This window comes from Cibotium barometz, chromosome 50 (assembly GCF_041138505.1).
Source record: "Cibotium barometz isolate CiBa-2024 chromosome 50, ASM4113850v1, whole genome shotgun sequence".
In the NCBI taxonomy this organism is placed as follows: Eukaryota; Viridiplantae; Streptophyta; class Polypodiopsida; order Cyatheales; family Cibotiaceae; genus Cibotium; species Cibotium barometz.
This window is the reverse complement of record NC_141095.1, coordinates 44,495,794-44,519,009: the sequence shown is the minus strand read 5'-3', so window position 1 is coordinate 44,519,009 and position 23,216 is coordinate 44,495,794. Positions and strand designations below refer to the sequence as shown.

Below are 23,216 nucleotides of genomic sequence, written 5' to 3'. Positions count from 1 at the left end.
CACTACTTTTAAGTGCACAATTGTGCACTACTTTTTAGTTGTTGGGAACCACTAAGCTAGTATAAAAAACTACATACCTATAATTCGGCTACCTTGTTTTCTAGTACTTCATGATTTATAAATTCATCATTGAATTCCAAATTTCCATGTCTCTCAATGCCTCCTTTGTAACTGATATGATGGCCTCAAGCTTAATAATCTTGTGGAACCAGCCCAGCCTTATGTAGATGCTACTCCTCTATATTCTTCTTCAACCTTTCCAGTATTTTGTTGGCCCCCCGCACCACCCCAGCCTGCTCATCTCTCCTTGTTTTTTACTGTTCTAATGTAAATTTTACCTTATCATGACATTGGCGCTTCCCATTCAACTTTGCAACCGCAATATTCATCATATTATTCACAACTGATAGGTCTGCACTTGAGGCAGGTATCGTTGTGCAGGATGTAGACATTCCAAAAGTTGACATAGAGCCAAATGCCCTCTCAAGGCTAGGCTACCTGTAGAAAATGTAGGCTTTTCATCACACTCACTCATAGATTTGGTTTCTTCATGTGACATCCATTCTTCAAGGTTGACTTTAGGTGCAAAGCACGATCCATTTGGGCACTTATGGTAACAATTAAAAACCCTTTTCAATTATGTAAGTGTATAAGTTTGGGCAAACTTTTTCTTAAACTTGTATACATTTTATAGACTTTATTTTAGAATCATTCATTGCTTAAAATCTTGAAGTGTGGAAGCATGGGCTAATCTATTATCAATATAAATTACAATTATATGTGTTATTTTTTTGACACGTAACTTGTAAGGAATTAATATTGATTTAAAATAAGTCTTGTGCATCATAAGGTTGTTAGTTCATAACTTATACAAAAGCTTAGTATACAACCTTTGATATACCCTGCACACATGCATATGGTGGTATTAATGAAAATATCAAACTCATAATCTTAATCTTATTGTCACCATGGTCCACAAAAATTAGATTGATTTAAGTAAGTGGTTGATGTACCCTTTTCTTTGATATTAAACTATACTTCTGATTGTACATTTATGTGATCAAATCAAAGTAATGCCTCTTTATAATGTGTATTTTGTGCAAAAAAATAAAGAAATCTCTAACTCGTGTCATTTTTTCCAAAGTGTTGTGTTAATTGTGTATATCTACATGCGTTGTATGATAATGACGCCCCACCCAAGCCTGCTTTTTTTTTGCATAGGGGACCCCTTCAGCACTATGCGAAAAATAAGGGATGGCAACACACCGTCTGCACATGCAGCATCCGATGGTGGTGAAACTTTGTGAGTGGAGAGGTAGCAGTCCCATGGACACCAAATGACATTGGCGCCCCACCTAAACCTACGATTTTTTGTACAGGGGACCCCTTGGGCACTATGCGAAAAAATAATGGGTGGCAGGACACCCTCCCCTCCATCTAGTGTCCGATGATGGTGAAACTTTGAGAGTGGAGGGGTAGTAGCCCCATGGACCTGCTCATAAGGTATCACCTACATCAGTCACCATGTGATAATGATGCCCCACCCAAACCCACTATTTTTTGCATAGGGGAGCCCTTGGTTACTATGCGAAAAAAGGGCGGGTGATAGCGTCTGATGCTGGTAAAACCTTGCGATGAGAGGGGTAGCAGGCCCATGGAACCGCTCAGAAAGTAAAACCTAGATCGGATGCCGTATGATAATGATGCCCCACCCAAACCCGCTATTTTTTGCATAGGGGACCCCTTGGGCACTACGCAAAAAATAGTAGGTGGCAACACACTGTCCCTCCCATCCGACGTTCGATGGTAATGAAACTTTGTGAGTGAGTGGAGGGGTAGCCCCCCATGGACCTTCTCCTAAATTTTTTCTTGCACATTGAACTCCATATGACAATGATGCCCCACCCAAACCCACTATTTTTTACATAGGGGACTACCCCTTGGACACTATGCAAAAAATAGCGGGTGGCAGCACATCGTCCCTCCCATCCGGAGTTCGATGGTGATGAAACTTTGTGAGTGGATAGTTAGGAGACCCATGGGCTTGCTCCCAAAGTTTCACCCACATCAGAGGTCGTATAATATTGATGCCCCACCCAAACCCGCTATTTTTTGCATAAGGAACGCCTTGGGCACTATGCGAAAAATAAGGGGTGGCAATGCACCATCCCGCCCATCCGGTATCCCATGGCTATGAAATGTTACGAATGGAGGGGTAGCAGCCCTATGGACATGATCACAAAGTTTCACCTATATCGGACATCGTATGATAATTATGCCCCACCCAAACCCGCTATTTTTTGCATACAGGACCCCTTGGGCACTATGCGAAAAATTGTAGGAGGTGACAGCACACCCTGTAGCCCATTTAGCATCCAATGTGGTGAAACTTTTCAAGTAGAGGGGTAGCAGAGCCCCATGGACCTGCTCACAAAGTTTCACCCGCATCAGATGCCATATGATAATGATACCCCACCCAAACCTGCTATTTTTGAATAGGGGACCCCTTGGGTGCTATGCAAAAAATAGCGTGTGGCAACACACCGTCCCACCTATCCGACGTTCGATGGTGGCGAAACTTTGTGAGTGGGTGGGTAGCAGTCCCATGGACCCACTGGCAAAGTCTCACCCATATCGGACGTCGTATGATAATGATGTCCCACCCAAACCTGCTATTGTTTGCATACGTGACCCCTTGGGCACTATGCAAAAATAGCGGCGAGTGGCAACACACTGTCCCGCCCATATGGCTTCCAATGGTGGCAAAAACTTACAAGTGGAGGGGTAGCAACCCCATGGACCCACTCGCAAAGTTTCACCCACATCGGAGGCCGTACAAGCGTGATGTCCCACTCACTTGCAAAGTTTCACCCCTAAACCATTAACATAAAGATACAAAATATATGGTCACAATTGAAAAGCCAAATCATAATATATATGGGTCAAAGATACAAAATGAGAGAAAGATAAAAAAATTCAAGACAATAGATACAACCAATAAGAGGGTGGAGGCTATGATATCAATTCGCATACCCTCTAGCTCTGAGGGTCTCCAAGATTCTCACATGCTAGTGCTGGTGGGCTAAGGTCCACCATGGGGGGCCTCCCTTCTTGCTGTTAACTTGAAAAAGTGTGAGTTTCACACCAAGAACTAGATAAGAACTCGTATATAATCACCTCCTTGTTCCTTTCATACTGCACAAACTCAATGCTGCCTTTACGCATCTGACCCTACGCATAGTAGTGACCTACAACTATCATGTTGTGGGCATCAAATAAGAATATGCAATCATCAGTCACATAAGACTCAAGGCACCTCATAATGTAGTAGTAAACCTCCTCCTCCATTCCCTTCTAAGCAATGACTACAAAAACATCACCCACTGTCAAAATATCTCTCAAAGAATCATGATCTTTTCCCTCAGGTGGTGTGAGAGGGTCAAAAGGGGTGGGAGGTAATGCTCCTCGCTCTGGCCTCAACACCTACTTCAACCAAGGATCAGCCCACTCTCCCATATCATACAATGAATAGTCACCATCGATGCATGGCCCACAAAATCATGAACGGTGCCGTGTGAAGATGGTGGGGTCATCATAGGATTTTCTCCTAATGGAGTGTAGCGTAAGTTTTCCATCCATTGTCGCACAATTTGGAGAAGAACCACCATCAAGGACACTAATGTCAACACACCAAAAGAACTTCCTAACAATACACGGGAAGGAAGAGACAGCACTAGTGGTCAAATGTGCATTGCACCAATTCACTACATGTTGTGTGCATCTTGAAAGCGCTCACTATCACAATGGAGCTGGTGACGTCTGAGGGCACGTTTGGCACACACTCCCCTGCACCATCGTGCTCCCCCTTTCCATGCCTTGTCTCAAAGAATCTCCAAATAACTTGGTAGCCTATTATGCAATGCCTTTATAATAATTTAGGTTTTAATATTAATTTGTAAAGTGCCTTTACTATAACCATACATAGAAGTGTTCGGTAATGGGCTTGTTTAAATTGTTTTGTTGAATCTAGAACATAACAACTTATGATCATGATTATTGTCTTGCTTAAACATTTAGAAGTAAAGTTTTTACTTTAGACTTCTATCATTATGGTGCATTAAAAAATGGCTTTAAAACCTAAATTAAAGTCAATAAAATATTTTTTGGTACAAGTTGTTGAATAAGGTTTTAGAATGGTTAAGCTGCAATAAAAATGATATTCGTAAACAAGAAACTACTACTTTTTTGAATTGGACTAGAGAGCGTCAAGTCATTATAGTTTATTGACTTAGCTAGTTTGAATACTAGAAATTATTTCGTAGGTTGCTGGATGTGGTGACTAGCACTGTAGGTTTATGATGTTTTACAACTATTACCTCAAAATTGACGTTTCTATTGGATGTGATGACTAGTAGCCCACTTTAATGTACAATAGGTATCTTTTCTTGTAACTTAGTTTATTCATCATCAGTTTAGTTTTGTGGGCTTTAAGCCATTAAGTTTCCCTCTCCACTTGGCATAGGGTACACTAGTTATCAATGGCTAGCTATCATCATGGACATTGATAACAAGTGTGGCAAGCAGGGATTTCATTAACGTCTTCACAATTTTGTGATCACGTTAACAAAACCTATTGTTAACATATTAAAACTTGTGATCACATTGTATATTCACATGACCTGAGCAATGACCTGCCGGAACCCACTAGTCCCGTAACACCTCCGGGCTTTTAGCTTTCCCGGCGGGCCCGCCGGGAAAACCAAAGAAGCCCGGCGGGGTTATGTTCTGTATATAAACACTGCCCGACACCCATCGTGGAACTTTTGGGGAGATAGTCCTTGTTTTGGGGGCGTGATATCTCCTCAAAGTACTTGTAGAGCTCTCAAGTTGCTAGAAGTGTCCTCTTGGGAAGAACGTCCTTATCTTAGGGGCTGTCGTCTTTCCTAGTAGGTACTCCTAAGGCTATTGAGCCACTTGTCCTTAGTTCTTTGAATTGGGGGCAGGGTGTGGTTCGTATCTAATACTTGCGGAGATTTAGGGACAAATTTGGAGTCATTCAGCTTTGCATTTGAGCTACGTAGGTAATCGACCTCATTCTGCTTTATGAATGGTTGGATGGAGCCAAGAGTCCTGCTTAGGGGCTTGTATTGGTTCTTGATACTTGATATAGTTTAGAGTAGACAAGGGTCTATTGTCCTATACTAGAGTATTGGGCAAGCATAGATCTTTGATTTTTTTTGTGAATGTTAGAGAAGGTCTATTGTCCTATACTAGAGTATTGGGCAAGCATAGATCTTTGATTGTGTAAAGTATCCTTAATTGGGTACAAAAGGCATCCTTCATTGGGGGTGCAATGTGCATGATAGTTTCGAAGTAGTTTTGTAGTAAGACCTTGCAAGATAGTTTGAAGTAGTTTTGTGTTATGTGATGATCTTCTGTATTTGTCAAAATAGTTTCGAAGTACTTTGTCTGCTAATGTATGTTTTGTAATACGTGAGTGACTTTGTTGTTTTTTCAATTGTGTATTCATTGTTATATGCTTGGTTGAATAGGTTATTTGTTCAGATGGAGGACAATGTTGGATCCAGTGATACCTCCAATAGAGTCCAAATTTCAAATAGCAGGAAAAAAAAGGCACCTGGGATAGAGTGGCAATATGCAATTAACGTTGGTGATCGATTCATAGATTGGGAGTGTAAGCTATGCCATGCAGTAAAATCAGGTGGGACGCCTTGACTAAGAGAACACTTTTTAGGCGGACCGAAGAAAAAGTCATGTACCCACCCCTCTGCACCTGTAGTGGCCAAATGCATAAGAGAAGAAATTCAAAAGAAAGATTCAAGAAAACATGACAGTCCTACCGTTAATGTATCAAGGCAGCAAGAACACTGTTGTTCTAATCATCAAACTCCCGCTACATCGCCTACTTGTACCCCAAACGGCAATGTGCAACCAGAAAGTAATCTACCCAGTGCATCTTCGTGCAAGCGAAACTTTGACGTAGGAAATATACCCATGCGTCAAACTTCATTGCAAGAAAGCCTACGTCAAGGTCAACTCGATGATGCACAACTCGCCCTTGCTGAAGCGATTTACTTTTCTGGGAGTGCTATGATGATGGTGGACAGTGAGCATTGGAAGAGAGCATGGAAGAAAATTGGTGAGTTTGGACCAGGGTTTTCACCGCCTACGTATCATGCTATGCGAAATGATCTATTAGTAGAGAAATGTTATGCGCAAGTAAAAGAACGTGTACAAAGAATAATTCTTAGCAATATAGAGCTTTCTGGATGTAGTATAGTAAGTGATGGATGGTCTAATGTACAAAGAAAACCATTAATTAATATAATGGTTATTTCACCTAGAGGTGAGACTTTCATCCGTGCCGTGGATTCAGCTGGTTCAATCAAAACTGGGGCTTATATTGCTCAAGTCATTAGCTCTGTGATAGAGGAAGTGGGTGCCAAAAATGTAGTCCAAGTCGTCATGGACAATGCAAAAAATTACAAAAATGCATCCAAAATCCTACAGCGACAATATCCACATGTTTTTTTGGTAGGTTGTAATACTCATAGTTTGAATCTTGTATTAAAAGATTGGTATAAAAGTGATGATACCAAATGGTTTGCCTCAATCGTCGACACTGCTTGCTAGCTTGTGAGATTCATGCTCAAGAGACAGAGAGTGTTAGATATTTTTCGACCTCGCATGTCAGTTATGTTAAAGCTTCCAGCGGAGACTAGGTTTTGCACTCACTTTTACACTTTTGAGTCTCTTCTTAGAAATAAAGATGCAGTTTGCGAAACATTTACATGCATGGCATTTCATGACTGGGAGAACACTCAACTTGAAAAAGTGAAAGAGAAAATCAAAGTCTTGAAGGTAGCGCTTACGAGAAGAAGTTGGTGGAACAGTGTGATGGATGCATACCATGTAATGATGCCTATTATGTATGCCGTACGAGGTCTTGATCAAAGAGCGCCTAATCTCGAGAAAGCATGGATGCAATGGTGGACTGTCCAGCGGAGTTTGGAGTGTCCTGAGAAATTAGAGCATTCAGTGGTGGAAAAGCAATGGCGTGTACCATTCTCCAGTAGACAAAGAAAAGTTCTATTGAAGTACTTTCATGCTAGATGAATTGGAGCGCATTCACCACTACACAGTGCTGCTTACATGTTAGATCCTGAATATTGGAATATGGATTTGATGTCCAACGTTGAGGTGGTGCAAGATTTTTATAAAGTGGTAAACACTTTCTATAATAATGTTGATGATCGTGTAAAGTGCATAAAGGAGATGACCTCATTTCGATTGAAAGAAGGTTTATTTTCCAACTCCCTTGTTCAACAAATGGCTAAAGAGCAACCTGCATGGAAGTGGTGGATGATGAATGGTGGTGAGCATTATGCTTTATTGCGCAACCTTGCGATGAAGGTTCTAAGTCAGTGCTCTTTAAACTCAGGCTCAGAAAGGAACTGGAGCATGTATAAATATATTCATAGTACTATTCGCAATCGACTTCTTGCAGATCGAGCAGATAAACTTGTTTACATGTACTGCAATGAAAAGATCTTGCAAGACATTGAAAGCGAAGAGTATGAAGAAGATATGCCCAGATGGATGTACAATTGTGATGATGTAGTAGACGAGAACTTTGATGTTGGACGTACGTTGTGCACCACCCTTGAGATAGAAGACAATTTAGACATTGACTTAGATGAGCTTAATTTAGTAGACGAGAGAGTAAACGGTGAAAGAATTTTGGAGCAAGATATTGACATAGAGGAAGAAGTCACATCATTAATTTAATAAAAAGTACTTGTACAAATGATCATATTTGGAGAAATTATCAATACAAAAGTAGGATTTGTTTTTCTTAACTCTCATCTTGAAATAAATTACGAATTGCACTAGGAGTTGCATCTAAAGGTCCTGGTGGTTTATATTCGCTAGCCATGCCGAACACTGTATAAATACCTTGATTTATTGGGACACTGCACAATGCACATGTGGAAGTATTTTGCATTTGCCTCACTAAACATATTAAGTGGTAGTAGTGTCCATAGGGTAGTATATACTGGCCGCTCCACCCATCGAATACTTTGTAACATACAGGACATTGGGGGGTGGAGGAGCTAGTAGCCTCAGCAGAAACTCCCACAAGATCAGGATGTATCAAAAAATGAGAGATGTGGTTTCCTTGGCGCACAGGAGCAATACGTGAAGAGATGCTCTGTACATCTTGGCTGATCTTTGTGAGCTGCTCTTGAATCCCTCTATTGGCCAGGGGAGGAGTTGACGCTTGAGATAATCGCTCAGCTTCTTTCTCCTTCTCTGCTAGCTGTGCCTCTAAGCTTTCTTTGACCTCGTTTAACTCCAATCCAGCGCCCTCCACCATGAGAGCAAGTTCTTCCCTTGTGAATGTCACTGTCTCTTCACGTATTTCGTGGGTGTTGACAGTGGCCTCTCTGGAGGCAAAGTCCACTGGAGTTTCTAGGATAAATTGTGCATATAGCATCTTAGCAAAATAGAGTGGAGCGTCGGCGTTATGGAGAGGACGACTGTACACCTCCAAGAAAATGCGCTCGGCATTAGTTTTGATATCATTGTGAGTGCAAAGTGAAATCTTCCATCTTCCCTTCTTAATCTCGCCATCTGGACATGGCCATATTTCCTTTATCATCTCCGTGGTTACGCGTTTGTTTATGTCTTTCCATTGGGCATAAGTAGGATTTGTCCATTTCGACAACCTGCATGCTGTTCTTGTAGCTTCGCGGGCTGTCAGGCCATGTGCAAGGGCCTTCATTCGCTCATATGCCTTCTTGGCTAACTCTTGATGCTCGTTTGCTTGCGCCTCTGCTATATCTGCATGAACATAAATGACTTTAGGATTTTAATGAATTGTAAAGATCAACGTAAGATAAATTGACCATTATCCTCAAAAACTTAAAGTTTAACACCACGAGAGGAGATATGTATTGCAAAGACTCAATGAGAAATAGCCACTTGACTCCAAAAATACTTCAAACAATGCGTGCACATCAAATTTTGAAGAGAAAACATAAGCTTAAACACCACAAGAGGAGAGAGATATTGCAAAAACTCAATGAGATAATATTTCAAACAACGGACACATCAAATTTTGAAGAGAGAAACAAAGTGCCATTCCTGAAACTTAATCTCCTGATACTGTATCATTATAAAATTGGGGTGAATGACACTGACAGCTCTACAAGAGGACGTTGTGCCCTCGTTGGGTCAGTATTTAGTGATCTAAAAAATTCAACTACTTGCAAAATTGATTTTCGCTCATTGCGATTAGGCAAAAACATCCAATTTTTGACTCTATAAATAATAGTATCCATGGTAACTTTGTCATGGGAACTATTATCCATCCACAACTCCTTGTACTTTCTGCCAAAAGTCATATAAAGTTTGTAATAAATATCCCAAGGCAAAAACATCAAATGCAGGAGTGTATGCATCTGCCAAAAACGGATCATAAAGCTCCGGGGCTATCCACGGCCGTTTATTTCGCTCTCTGTCTGCGTAGGAGACCGCCTGTGCCACCTTCTCAGGGTTCTTGTCTGCTTCAAATACAAAATTGAGAGACACCCGTTTTTTGGGCGCTCTCAGCAGTAACCCCCAACCGATAATACCTATGCGTGGCTTCAACTCTTTTGTAAAATCCAACACTACATTGAATGGATGTAGGTCGGTATGTACAATTCCTGCCAGATGTGCTGCCGCTAGGCCTTCCACCAGGGCATGCATAATATGTGGCATGGTTATTACTATTTGTTTTATTTTAGAAAGTTCTAGATGACTTAAAGGAATATTATCGGGCGGGGGTTGTCTCCATCCTCGATCCAAACGGAAAATTGCTCTCGTGAACTCACTGAATCTAAAGGGAACCTTCAGAAGAGTATCACCAAGCGAGCCGCCATTATAGTACGGAAAAATAGTGATCCAAGGAGATTCTTTTGTGAAGGCAATACATCTGACAATCGATGGGTGTAGAACCTACATGCCCTGCTCTGCCTGGAAGCTCTCGAACTTGGCGCTGCCTTCTCCTTTGTAGTGCTTTCCACAAAAAGTAATGTGCTCCGGCAAAAATGATATATCTTTAACTGTATACTCTTTTACTATGCCAAAAACACCAGAGCCTATTGTTCGCCCTTCGAACAGCGCCTCGTGCGGGATGCCAATGAGGTGTGTGCACATAGAATTGTAGATGGTACGATTAATGACACCTGTACCACTTGCATCTGCCTGGCTGGACATTGCAGCGACGTCCTGGGCAATGCGCACTCTTTTGGGGAGGGACTCTGCATCCAGTGCCTTCATGCGCTTGCTCTTGGCTCTTTGCTCACTCCATACAACGTCCCATAACTGTGGACGTTGCATATTAGCTTCAGGCGGGGCAGCATCTCTAAGATCACTGCATGCTACACGCATGCTCCCCAAAATGGTTCGTGTTATATGTTGATGGTTGAAATCTGCTATCTTCTGTCTATCAAGCAACTCAACGTTGCCTCCGAAGCCGACACTGTGCATTTTTCCATATCTGGTCTATTAGATCTCGCATGAGTATCTCAGACTCATTGATCTTTTTGACGACATCATTAGCACATTGTGACACTATGATGACTGCTTCAATGCGAATTGCTCGTAGAACGATTTTACGCTCTTCAGGGGAAAGCATGTTGGTCGTCTTCGTAAATCTAGCAAATATCACTAAACACAAAAAAACAGAATATCAAACATTACTGAAATCAACATCAAGCAAACGTGAGAGAACAGCAACAAGTGTATCATTACTTATCAATGTTCAAACAAAAACGAAATATCAAATAATTTTAATGAACTCAACATCATCCAATACATCATCAAACGTGAGACAACAGCAACAAGTGTATCATTACTTATTAATGATCAAACAAAAATGGAATATCAAACAATATTACTGAACTCAACATCATGCAATACATTATCGAACGTGAGACAACCGCAACAAGTGCATTATTACTTATCAAGTGTATACATTATCGAACGAGAGAGAGAGAGAGAGGGGGGGAGGAAGAGAGAGAGGTGTGACAGATAGAGAGAGAGGGAACATTAGATGACATTTTTAATAGTTTTGTAAGTTCCTAAAGAGAGGAAAATAATGTTTTGTAATCCTAAAGAACTCCTCATCTACACACCTATCGTGATAGAGAGAGAGAGATGTGAAGTGTATCATGAGAGAGAGAGAGTTGTGAAGTGTATCATGAGAGAGAGAGAGAGAGAGAATTGTGAAGTGTATCATGAGAGAGAGAGAGAGAGAGAGAGAGAGAGGAGGAAGAGAGTTGTGACAGATAAAGAGAAGAAACATTAGATAAAATTTTTAATGTTTTTGTGAGTTCCTAAAGAGGAAAATAATGCACTGTTTTAATTTTTAAGTAAATAGAGGGAGAAAAAAGAAATTATTAGGAATTATGTATATTTTAAGAGAGAAAAAAAAAGAAATCCTTATCTACACATCTATCGTGTTGTGAAGTGTATCATGAGAGAGAGAGAGAGAGAGAGAGAGAAAGAGTTGTGAAGTGTATCATGAGAGAGAGAGGGGGGTAGGAAGAGAGAGGGATTCATTCGAATCACGATATTATAAAATAAAACGTTTAGACAATATGATGTAAACTTTGATCCATGAAATACTCATGCCGTGTTAGCAACCAAGTATCGCATGGATCAAACAACACAATAAAAACAATACAAGTCAAATCAAACAAATTTACGACATTTTTTCAACCGCGTTAACGACGATCATATGCCATAATATGCAAGCAAATTTACGACATTTTTTCGACCGCGTTAACGATCAAATGCCGCAATATGCAAAAAACAATTTATGCACTAGCGGACGACACCAACTTGCTGCGTTAACGACAAAATGCCGCCCGATTCTATGGGAATACGAATAGGATACGAACATACACTGGCCGCGTTACCGACCATATGCCCGCATTTGACAAAGGGAAGGGAAGGGAAGGTGACATCGCCATAACGATACTATGCTTGCCGCGTTACTGTCTAGTACCGCTACGGCGTGCCATACTTACCATAGGACACAGACTAGACGCGTTACCGACTAAGTGCCCCAGGGTAAGCACCATTCCGAAGAATGGCCTTACACACACACACCTGTCGTGTGGCGGACCACCCACATCCTGCCGCGCATTGCGACAATGGGCGGCTGCCCGCATGAATACACACCCACACACACATCCCTCGTGTGGCGGACCACCCACATCCTGCTGCGCATTGCGACAGTGGGCGGCTGCCTGCACGAACACACACCCACATACACACACACACACACACACACACACACACACAAGTTTCATTACCTGTGTATACTGTCAGCAATGAACTCCCAAAGGGCCCCCTGGGCCCATATATATAGGAAATTGTATCCCGTCGGGCTGGATGACGACCCCGCCGGGATCCGCCGAGGTTTCCTTTTTCCCGACGGGACCGCCGGGTATAGCAAAAGCCCGGCGGGATTTATCCGGTTACCAGGTTGCTTCCCACTGGCTTTTTTGGGAACATGTTAACATGTTAACATGTTAATAACATGATAACACATGTTATTAACAAAAAAAAATTTGTGATCACGTGAATATAAAATCATTGGTGGCAAGGCATTGACACTCTATGATAATCATGTTCTAACATAGTTGTTATGGTTGATATGTTGGTGGCAAGTAAGTCGTTTTCCCATTTGTGGTTTTGGTTTGATAGCCAGTTCTCCAGGACCTATCTTGTTTTTTGTTAACTTTTAAAGAAATATTTTCCTTGATAATTTATTTAATTGATCAAGTTATCCCTTTGTTCTGGATTGTATCAGTAAATAATGGAATTTTCAATATTGGTCTAATTATAAATGAATTGAATATTAATTTTCTTTCTATTTTATTTTCTGAGGGCTTTGGGTTTTAACATGCCTAATAGTACTTACACATACAACCATCACTAGATGGTGGCACATCCATTGTTCAAACCCTCAAATTATTTTTAGCCTTCCTTACCACCCTAGTCACTTCTGTTTTATTAAAAATGGTCAATGGATACCTGTATTCCACGAGTTTGGGTATTTTAATTACAAGGACAAAAATAAAAAATTTCCCTTAACCTACTAGTCATTAAAAAATAGGACCTATATGTGTTTATTTCTTATGACCTACTGGTCAGCATTCTTTACTCTTCCGTCCTCACCTCACATTCAAGTAATGATGATCTTACTTTGTTTGGCATAATGGTCATTACTTTGTTAGAGATAGACCTAAACTATTAACATTTAGCCATTTATTAATACCTTTTTATTTTTGGTGGGTAGTAGGCTATCCACGCAAGTGATAGCCTATGGAGCCACTTGTGTGGATACCTGTGCTTCGGTCAAGAAAGGGTCACTTGCATGCGCACACACACATTCTCATTAAGGTTTTTATGGTTTAAAGGTCACCTTCAATACCTTTAACATAAGATTTTTGTTATCTTAGATGAATGTAAAATTACTTAATTCAAGGTTACCTAACCCCTTATAGAGACCTTACACCTAATCGGTTATGCTTTGGAGGCCAGCTGGCCATGATGTTTTGAACATGTCTTAACTCTAGCTCGTATGTGCCGTATACCCACTCTGTATACCCACTCTAGCTCGTATGTGCCGTATACCCACTCTGTAATTTTGTTTGCATCAACCCCTTTTGTTCTCTGTTGTGCTGGCACTTACTACCCCAATCTTGCATTTTTTGTGCTTCTACACACCCTAATGAACTTAGGTTTTTATGTATTTAGGTATGGGGTTAATACTCGTATGCAAAGTGAATTTAGTTTAGGGTTTTATGTATTTAGGTATGGGGTTAATACTCCTCTCCAAAGTGACCCTATGGTAGTATATTAGGCTGGATCATTTTTTACTACATTAAGTATCTTAGATCCCCACAAGATTTGTATAAATGATTGGATTCACATTTTTTCGAAGACCTGGCAAAGAAAATCCAACGATGGTGTTTCCCACTAGTTAATTACCGGATTGTTTACTCAAAGCAAAGCTACTTTTGAACACATGACCAAGTCACCTGAGTATTGATAGTCATTATTGTTTGGTTTGATAATGGTTTATGTTTTGGGCAGCATTAGTGGGGTTTATAGTAGGGGTTAATTTTGGTTTTAAAATCAAAGGTGTAAAGTGTCAATAAAGCATACTTGTTTTAATTCTCTAAGTTCTGCTAAATCTAGAACATAACAACGTCTTATGATCATGAATGATCGTCGTGCATGAACATTTGGAAGTAAAACTTTCAATAATTTAGAGATCTCGGTTACGTTGCACTGAAAAATGGCTTTTAAAACCCCGCTTAAATTCAATAAAAGATTTTTTTTGGTATAAGTTGATGAATATGGATGGTTATATTGCTTTAGACATCATATTATTCATAAACGAGAAACCAATATATATATATATATATATTTTATTATTATTTTTTGAAGTGGAGTTTTTTAGAATTTAAGTTCCTTAGGGTAGGACTACATGATCAAGACGTTTTGGAGATGAGAGTAATGCAGTCGTCAGACAAGGAGAGGCGCGCTTTGAGATCGTTAATTGCAGCTTGGTAGAGAGAGAAGACAATGTTATGGGCTTCTGCTTCAGACAAGGTAGAGACAGGGCGACATTCAAAGCTCCACTGCAGGACGGTACCCTTTTCTTCACCACCTTCTTCTTCTTTGTCGAGAGGAGAGAGCTTGAAGTTGCTGACATAGTCTTGCATGAGAGAAAAGCCGGGCAGGGTGCCGCAAAGGATAGTGTAAGAGAAATGGTGGTGAAGCTCGTCCATTTCTAAGAGCTTTTCAAAGGCAAAGGTGGAGGGCTTCCCCGGTGCCACTGGGTAAAGAACGGGCCTTCTCACGCAGCCTGGCTTCTGGGGCTTTCCTTCTATGAGCTCACAGCTCTGCACCAGCGTTCTCATCCACTTGTCCACTCCCACAAAGTCGCTCGTTACCCCCCACACCTCCGCCTCCCCTGCACCCTTGATCTCCCACTCGAACGCCGTCCCCCACACATGATCCTTCTCTCCACTGTTATAAGTGCTGCTGCTGCTTATCGCTGCCGACTCCGTCGCTGTCTGCAGAATCGTCTCCATCGTTCGTCTGCGCTCAATTCTCCCTGCATCCCACAAGCAGACCCATCAGTTGACATAGGCTTCTCTCTCTCTCTCACTCAGTACACACACACAAATACTCACTTACAGACACAGACACATGTTTCTTTCTCTCTCTCTCACTCTCTCACACACACACCTCTCTCTCTCACACTCACACTCACACTCACACACACGCACCCACCTGTGTGTACCTTAACTCTCTCGCCAATGGTGAATGCTGTCTGACTTCGGGCCTTTGTACGCAAGTGCGCTTTACGTGTAGGGGAGGAGGATGATGTGCCCTTACCGTGTCTCTCTCTCGCACCCACTGTGTGTACCCTAACTCTCTCGCCAATGGTGAATGCTGTCCCACTTCGGCCCTTTGTACGCAAGTGCGCTTTACGTGTAGGGGAGGAGGATGATGTGCCCTTACCGTGTAGTGCACATACCGTGTACTTAACTCTCTCTCGCCAATGGTTAATGAAAGCAAACACAACCCAAACTCCTTGTCAATGTTAGGTAATACTTGTGCAGGCATTATGTGTTTTCTCTCTCTCTCACTCACACACTCTCCCTCTCACTCTCACACTCACACACTCTCTCTCTCACTCTCTCACACTCACACACTCTCTCTCTCACTCTCTCTCACACACACACACATTATCCTTTTTTGACAAGGAGAAATAGTTTATGACGATATTGTTAGACAAAATGCCCCCTAATGCAGCTGTGGCTTTTCCCAATACTCTTTCAGAGGCCTTTCCCCATCATCAACAAGGACCTAAGAATAACATTTGCTCCGGATGACCTAACAATCTATTCAAGTATCAAACCTCCCTATACGGATAAGCACACCTAAGATCACTCTATCTCATACAATTCGGTCATACCCATTTGCTAAGGATAACTAAAATAAAATCTTGAAGTGTGGAAGCATGGGCTAATCTATTATCAATATAAATTACAATTATATATATGTGTTATTTTTTTGACACGTAACATATGGTGGTATTAATGAAAATATCAAACTCATAATCTTACTCTTATTGTCACCAAGGGCCACAAAATGAGATTGATTCAAGTAAGAGGTTGATGTAACATTTTCTTTGATATTAAACTATATTTTTTATTGTACATTTACGTGATCAAATCAAGTTAATGCCTCTTTGTAATGTGTATTATGTGCAAGAAAATAAAGAAATCTCAAATTCGTGTAGTTGTTTCCAAAGTATTGTGTTAATTGTGTATATCTACAATCGCCCCATGAACAATTATAATTATACTTTTGAAGCATTTACAATATCAATCCATGTACTCCAGGTGGTTCAAAAGACTTACATGTAAGAATACATCTAGGGAAAGCCCCACTATTCCATTTGTTCAAAAGACTTACATGTAATAATACATCTAGGGAAAGCCCCACTATTCCATTTGTTCAAACTTTTTATTGAACTTGTATGCATTTTATAGACTTTGTTGTAGAATCATTCATTAAATAAAATATTTTGAAAGCAACATCTAATTGAACTAATTGTGTGGCTCATAATTTGCAGTTAGTGCACACCACAAGACAACAACATTTTGAACAAAAATCACATCAAGAACTTACATAAGAGCATCACATCTTGTATATACCCTTGTTTTTCAATATCATCCTAGATTATTACCCCACAAGAGCAATGGCAATGATCTCAAGCATAATATAGTTATTTGGAGACCCTTTATTTGAAATCTTGTCATAATTTTCATTAGATCCTATGGTGACAGGCATATACTCACTTACAGACACAGACACATGTTTCGTTCTCTCTCTCTCTCTCTCTCTCTCTCTCTCTCTCTCTCTCACACACACACACACACACACACACACGCACACACACATCTCTCTCTCTCTCTCTCTCTCTCACACACACACACACACACACACACACACACACATGCACATGCACATGCACCCACCTGTGTGTACCTTAGCTCTCTCACCAATGGTGAATGATTTCTGACTTTGGGCCTTTGTACGCAAGTTCTCTTAACGTGTAGGGGAGGATGATCTCAAGCCCTTGACGTGGAGGGGAGGATGTTGGATCACCTTAAAATGCACCCCAACCTGTGCAGTTGATCTTGCACCCTAAGTACAAGGACATCAGCTTGATCTATCCACCTACACACGTCCGCTGAGAGAGAGAGAGAGAGACAGAGACAGAGAGAGAGAGAGAGAGGGAGAGAGAGAGAGGGAGATCCAATGCATTAACAAGAGGGTACAGAGAGAAGAAAATGTGAATAGGATCTAGAAGAGACTCCTCCATCTTTTCCTTGCAAAAGTACAATGCAACATTATTTACTATTGGAACTCTAGATAGAAGGCTAATTTAAGTTTCTACATTACCATAAAACCTGGTTTCCAGAAAAAGCTTCTATACCGGTCCCCTACAACAATAACAATAAGCTATTGTATTATTCATATTTGTTGCTTCTTTATTTTTGATTGAGAAGATGTAGCATAATGGTAATCACCTACATTTTTTCCTTTAGGTGTATCAATGCAGCCACTTTTAAGGGTCAACTTCTTAGAATGACCAAAAAAAGAAATAATGGAGATGTATGTTGACAACCAATGACTACTTGGTGGAAAATATGTTGTTTTCCTTTAGGTGTATCAATGCAGCCACTTTTAAGGGCCAGCTTCTTAGAATGACCAAAAAAATAAATAATGGAGATGTATGTCGACAACCAATGACTACTTGGTGGAAAATATGTCGTACGGAACTTTACAATGCAGTATTTTCAAGCTTTACAATGCAACTTCTTAGAATGACCAAAAAAATAAATAATTTTTTGCCAATAATGGAGATGTATGTTGACAAACCAATGACTACTTGGTGGAAAATATGTCATATGGAACTTTACAATGCAATATTTTCAAGCTTGGTGATATGTTAGCTTTGTGCATGATTTGTATCCCAAGTAAAAAATGAATAAACAATTGCATGCATATCAATACACCAACTATGTTCTCACTTCTTTCATGCTCTTTTTTTTCTATCTTCATGGCATGTATGATACACTACAAGACACTGCTGCCATACACACGTTCGATACACGCGATAAGTTACAGGCGCATGTATAGTCGCGCATGTATATGAGTAGTATCGGACGCGTGTATATTGGCATCTACATTCGCGTGTATATACTAGTTTCAGAAATGCGTGTACCAGCGCGTGTATATACGTGCAATTATACACGCTTTACTACACGCGATAACAGAGAACTTTATTAAGAAAAACTCCATTCCTTTACAAAATTAAAAACCATTTCCTTTAAACCATCTCATAGTACATTACAGTATATATCATTACACAATCCCATTACATGCATTTACAACAATGTAATATATTCAAAAATAAATCATGAGATGATAATTAAAAGACAACATATACAATAGAAATGTCATCAATTTAGAACGATACAGTGATGGATTGGTTAGGGTTCGATCTCATCTTTAATAAGATCCATCCTTACCAAACGATCAACATCAATATCCATTTGATCAATTTGTAAGGCTACGATTAAATTTATTCCACTATCGATATTCTGTCCCATTGATAATGGTACCGATGCCCTGATCATCCTCATCAACATCACCATCATTCTCAATGGTAGGGTCATCCTCATGATCATGAGAAATGGCACGCTCATCCTCATTATCATGATCATCTCTTATTTCTTGATCATCGATCACAACATCTTCATTGGCATGTTCATCTTCATTGCGGCTTGCTATATCCTCCATATGCTCCATATCAGTGAATGTATTATACATCACTTTGGAACGTGGTGCAATAGGGATGACGTACCACCATTTAATGTCATGCACCATTGGTAGATAGATAACCTACTAAAATACACATACTACAGTAATTAATTAGCATATCAAAAGTCAAGGGGGATACGCGAGCTTAGATATATATGTACATGAAACACATTAGTAAAAAAATGCATACCTGCTCACATTGTTGTGGCAATACGAGCCTATCCAAAACTTTGTAGAGTCAATAGTTACATAGCCACTTGCATGGCGTTTTATTGTTGCATTAGGCCCTTTTTCCACCACGTTCATTTGCCATTTGACATCCAAAACATACACAAAGAGGCGACGAAAGTCAAGCCTAAATATGTCTTGGATTGTGCCACAATAATCATCCATTTTTCCATTGGCTCCCTCAAAGCTACTAATGACACCGCAATCTTGTGTATTCCTCTTTTCATCAATTCTTTGTGTTCGAAAATGCTTGCCTTCACACCATTTAGCAGTGAACATAGTGCACTGGACCAAAATAGAAGCAATATTTGTGTAAGCAATGTGAATAAATATTAAAAGCAAATCACTTACAACTAATGCAAAACATTAGTTCTATGTACCTTTAACATGGATCCTTGTGCATACTCCCATTCTTCCGCCATGATATGCAGCCCCTCGCCGCTCTCTGCTCTCTCCATTTCCTCATGCAACCAATCAACATGGATATCATTCGGAAGTGTTGCTAGATGCTTAGGGTATGCCTTATGAGAGCCATGTTGCCTCCAAAAGAGAGCTCTTTCTGCTTGCCTTTTTGTCTTTGCATCCTCATATCTTGTAACCCATCTGCTCATCACATCACTATTAAGGATGCAAGTGAAATTGAGATCATCAATCAATGTTCTGTCAATTACTTTACTCTGTCCTTTTCCTTGAGGCACATAGTTCCTCCAACTCATCAATCAATGGTTCGAGATAAACATCCATATGCTTGACTTTATGTTTCCCTAGAATTAGAAGGGATAACATAAGATGTCGCTTCTTGATCACCATTGATGGTGGAAGGTTGTAATTCACCAACACAACTGGCCACACATTGTATGCGGTGCTTTTGAAACCAAATGGATTCACTCCATCGATACCTAGGCCAAGACTCAAGTTTCTGGGCTCTATTTTAAAGCTGGGCCACTCGTCTTCGATATGCTTCCAAGCAGGAGTGTCTGCGAGAATTCTCCACATGCCATCATCTGATCGATGTGAGGAATGCCATGACATGAGCTCTGCTATGGATTTGCACTTGAACATGTGTTTGATGCGAGGAATTATAGGAAAGTGTCGCAAGACTTTACGAGGTACATCAAAACTCTTCACATCTGTTCTATACCTTGCTTCACCACAAGTGGGACAATGTCGAGCCTCCTTATGCATCCCACAAAAGAGAATGCAATCATTGATGCATGCATGTATGCGATCATAATCCAATCCTCCAAGAGATGTCACATAGCGCCTCGCTATGTCTCTTGAGGTGGATAGTCTATTCCCCTTTGGAAGCATGTTTGATAATAGCCTGCATCCAATATCATCAATTAGCCCTAAACCCTTAACCACTAATTCAAATTTATAAGTTAGAATGCTTACTTGAATAATGCGTCAAGACTTGCATTGCTCCATCCATAAACTGTTTGTATATTGAGTAGTTCAAGTGAAGCACGTAAAATAGAGAATGTGCACCCTTCAAAAACCGGTGTCGATGAAGCCTTGTAAAGATGCTCTTATTCTATATCATCATCGTCCATACCTTTGGGATCATCCCTAAAAAGATACCGCACCATATCATCAAACACTTCCTCTTCCACAACTTCGTGGGGTGGTGCAGGGCTGCTGTCATCCCTTTCCCACTCATCTCTAACAATAGATCCCAAAGCTCCAGCATCATCTCGTCGACGCTTTACGTGCTCTCGCCGTGCATACGGCACCATGTTAGGGTGTGGTACTACATCCTACTTCAATTAGAGTATATATATTACAACTCCATTAATTTGGACACCATGAGTCATTTGAATACTATCAATTTACATCTACTCACCTCTAAACCTGTTTGATTCCATTCTCCATACATGGAGATGTGATTCAAGGTAATTCGATGCGCTCGTACAATGCATCCTTGACATCGATTACACATACACTTGATCCTTTGTCCCAACCACACATCGCGATTACGATGACACATTGTCTCATCCTCACCAGAATTGCTTGAGGAGGTTGATGACATCTTATGTACAAAAGAGCAAACACATAATCATAATCAGTTTTTAATGAAAGTATAAAAAGTCTCTATATCCGGTGTTGATCACGTGTAATAGCGCGTCTCCACTGTTTTAAATCGCGTGTAATAGCACGTTTAGAATCGCGTGTATGAATGCGGCTATTTATTATACATGCGAATATACACGCACTTCTACATGCGACCACCTGTCTATACCTAACACATAACCCGCCGCCTTCTCCAAAAACCATTTTCAAACTCCATCTTTCCTCTTCTTTGTCGCCGCTAAATCTTCCCTCTTCCAACAGAGAACTAAAGCCAAGTGCAAGGAGCAGACACGGGTGAAGAAAACCAACCAAAAAGAAAACTCACTTTTCCAGAGGTGAGTTAGTTTATCCTTTGTCCTGTCTCTTTCCTTCCATTTGTTTATGCGATTGTCTCTTTTCCTTATGTGATTATCTCCGTCCTTCTCTGGTCGTGCCTGCTTCATTATTTTTGTGAACGATAGTGACAATCTGGGCTTTCTTTTTAAGAAAGATTTGTCGGTGGTCTGTCGTTTTTGAAAAAGTTTTTGCACAGGCTGCGTGTACGAGCACGTGTATGTCTGCATGTACCCTGTTTGCACAGATTGTTCACACGCAAATACACGCATTTTTGGACGGGTTTTTTACACGCGACTGTGTTTGCGTGTCTTGCTTGTCCTCTTGTCTAGTCTGTATGCTTTGGTCATCCAAACTGTACAGATTGTCGATCCAGCTCAAGAGAGTTGTGCTTTGATACATAGAGTGATTCCCTTCATGGTGACTGTGCTTTGATACATGAAGTGTTTCCCGGCATCGCCATCCCCTTTATCGCCTCTCATAGTAACTCTTATCGCCATCCCCTTCATGGATCCTTCATGTATATACTTTTATTTTTGCAAATTCTTCATGCATCCAGGTTCTTCATCCGATCCATTTGCGTACGGCACTTGGATGATGGAGATGCTAAATCATTTTGGGCGCCATCCGGGTCCAGTGGAGCTTACAGAGTACATGTATGCCCATCCCTCTCCTGGATTCCTTGGTATGGTCACCCTGCCCCTGAGTATCCATGTCACTCCACTGCTTTCTATGCCTGCGAGTCTGGTGAGACGGCATGTAGCTTCTCCTCTTCCACGCCCACCAAGGAGACATACCCCGTCCAAGACACACTCACGCACACCCTCCCAGGCACCGTCACGGCAGGGCTCACAGCCACCATCACGTACTCCCTCATAGCCACAGTCACGTACACAGTCACGTACACAATCCCCCAGTCATGACTCCACCCGCAGGAGAGAGGAGAGTAAACGCCGCAGTAGGAAGAGTGGGAGTGGAGGATGCGGCGGGTGCTTTGGTGGGGGAGGTAGTAGGACACGCGGTGAGAGAGGAGATAGAGGGAGAAGAGTTAGAGAAAACAGTGAGGAGGAGGAGGAGGTGAGAGAGGTGGAGGGAGTGATTTACTATGATGTGACGGATAGGGGTGGGGTAGTGATGGATGCGAGGGGGAAAGAGGTAATGGAGTACATGCGTGGGGTAGTTTCAAACTTGTACAAAAATTGTTTTATTAAATTTAAAGATCAAAATAGCCGATTAGTTGGGGAGGTGATAGATGCTGTGCATAGTTGGTACCCCAATCCCCCACATACGACATTCTCGGATGTATGGGGAAGGACGCGAATAAGGGAGATCTTAAGTAATAAAAGATCTCACCTTAAGAAACTCGCGTACGATGATGGGCTGAATGTAGCTGCGGGTGGCGTTCCTGTCGAGAAACCTGCCACACTGCGCACAAACACGAGTGGAAGGAGGCAAAGAAACGAGCACAGGGTGGTGTGAAGAGAAGGCAGCATGTGGAGGCATGATGGATCCAGATGGAGACCATTGGATCTTCGCATTTCGGATCTGGCAGCGTCGAGTCATGGGAGGTAGAGTTCGTAAGTATCTTG

General features: G+C 41.1%; 1 protein-coding gene across 1 annotated transcript; it reads right to left on the bottom strand.

Moving 5' to 3' along the window:
* Nucleotides 1-14,509: 14,509 nt before the first annotated feature.
* Nucleotides 14,510-15,583, bottom strand: LOC147610151 (lachrymatory-factor synthase-like). The gene is made up of 2 exons (XM_086787208.1): nt 15,388-15,583; nt 14,510-15,208 (listed from the first exon to the last, which is right to left on the bottom strand). The coding sequence occupies exon 2, from the start codon at nt 15,183-15,185 to the stop codon at nt 14,580-14,582; it is 606 nt and encodes a 201-aa protein (XP_086643334.1). The 5' UTR covers nt 15,186-15,208; nt 15,388-15,583; the 3' UTR covers nt 14,510-14,579.
* Nucleotides 15,584-23,216: the final 7,633 nt, after the last annotated feature.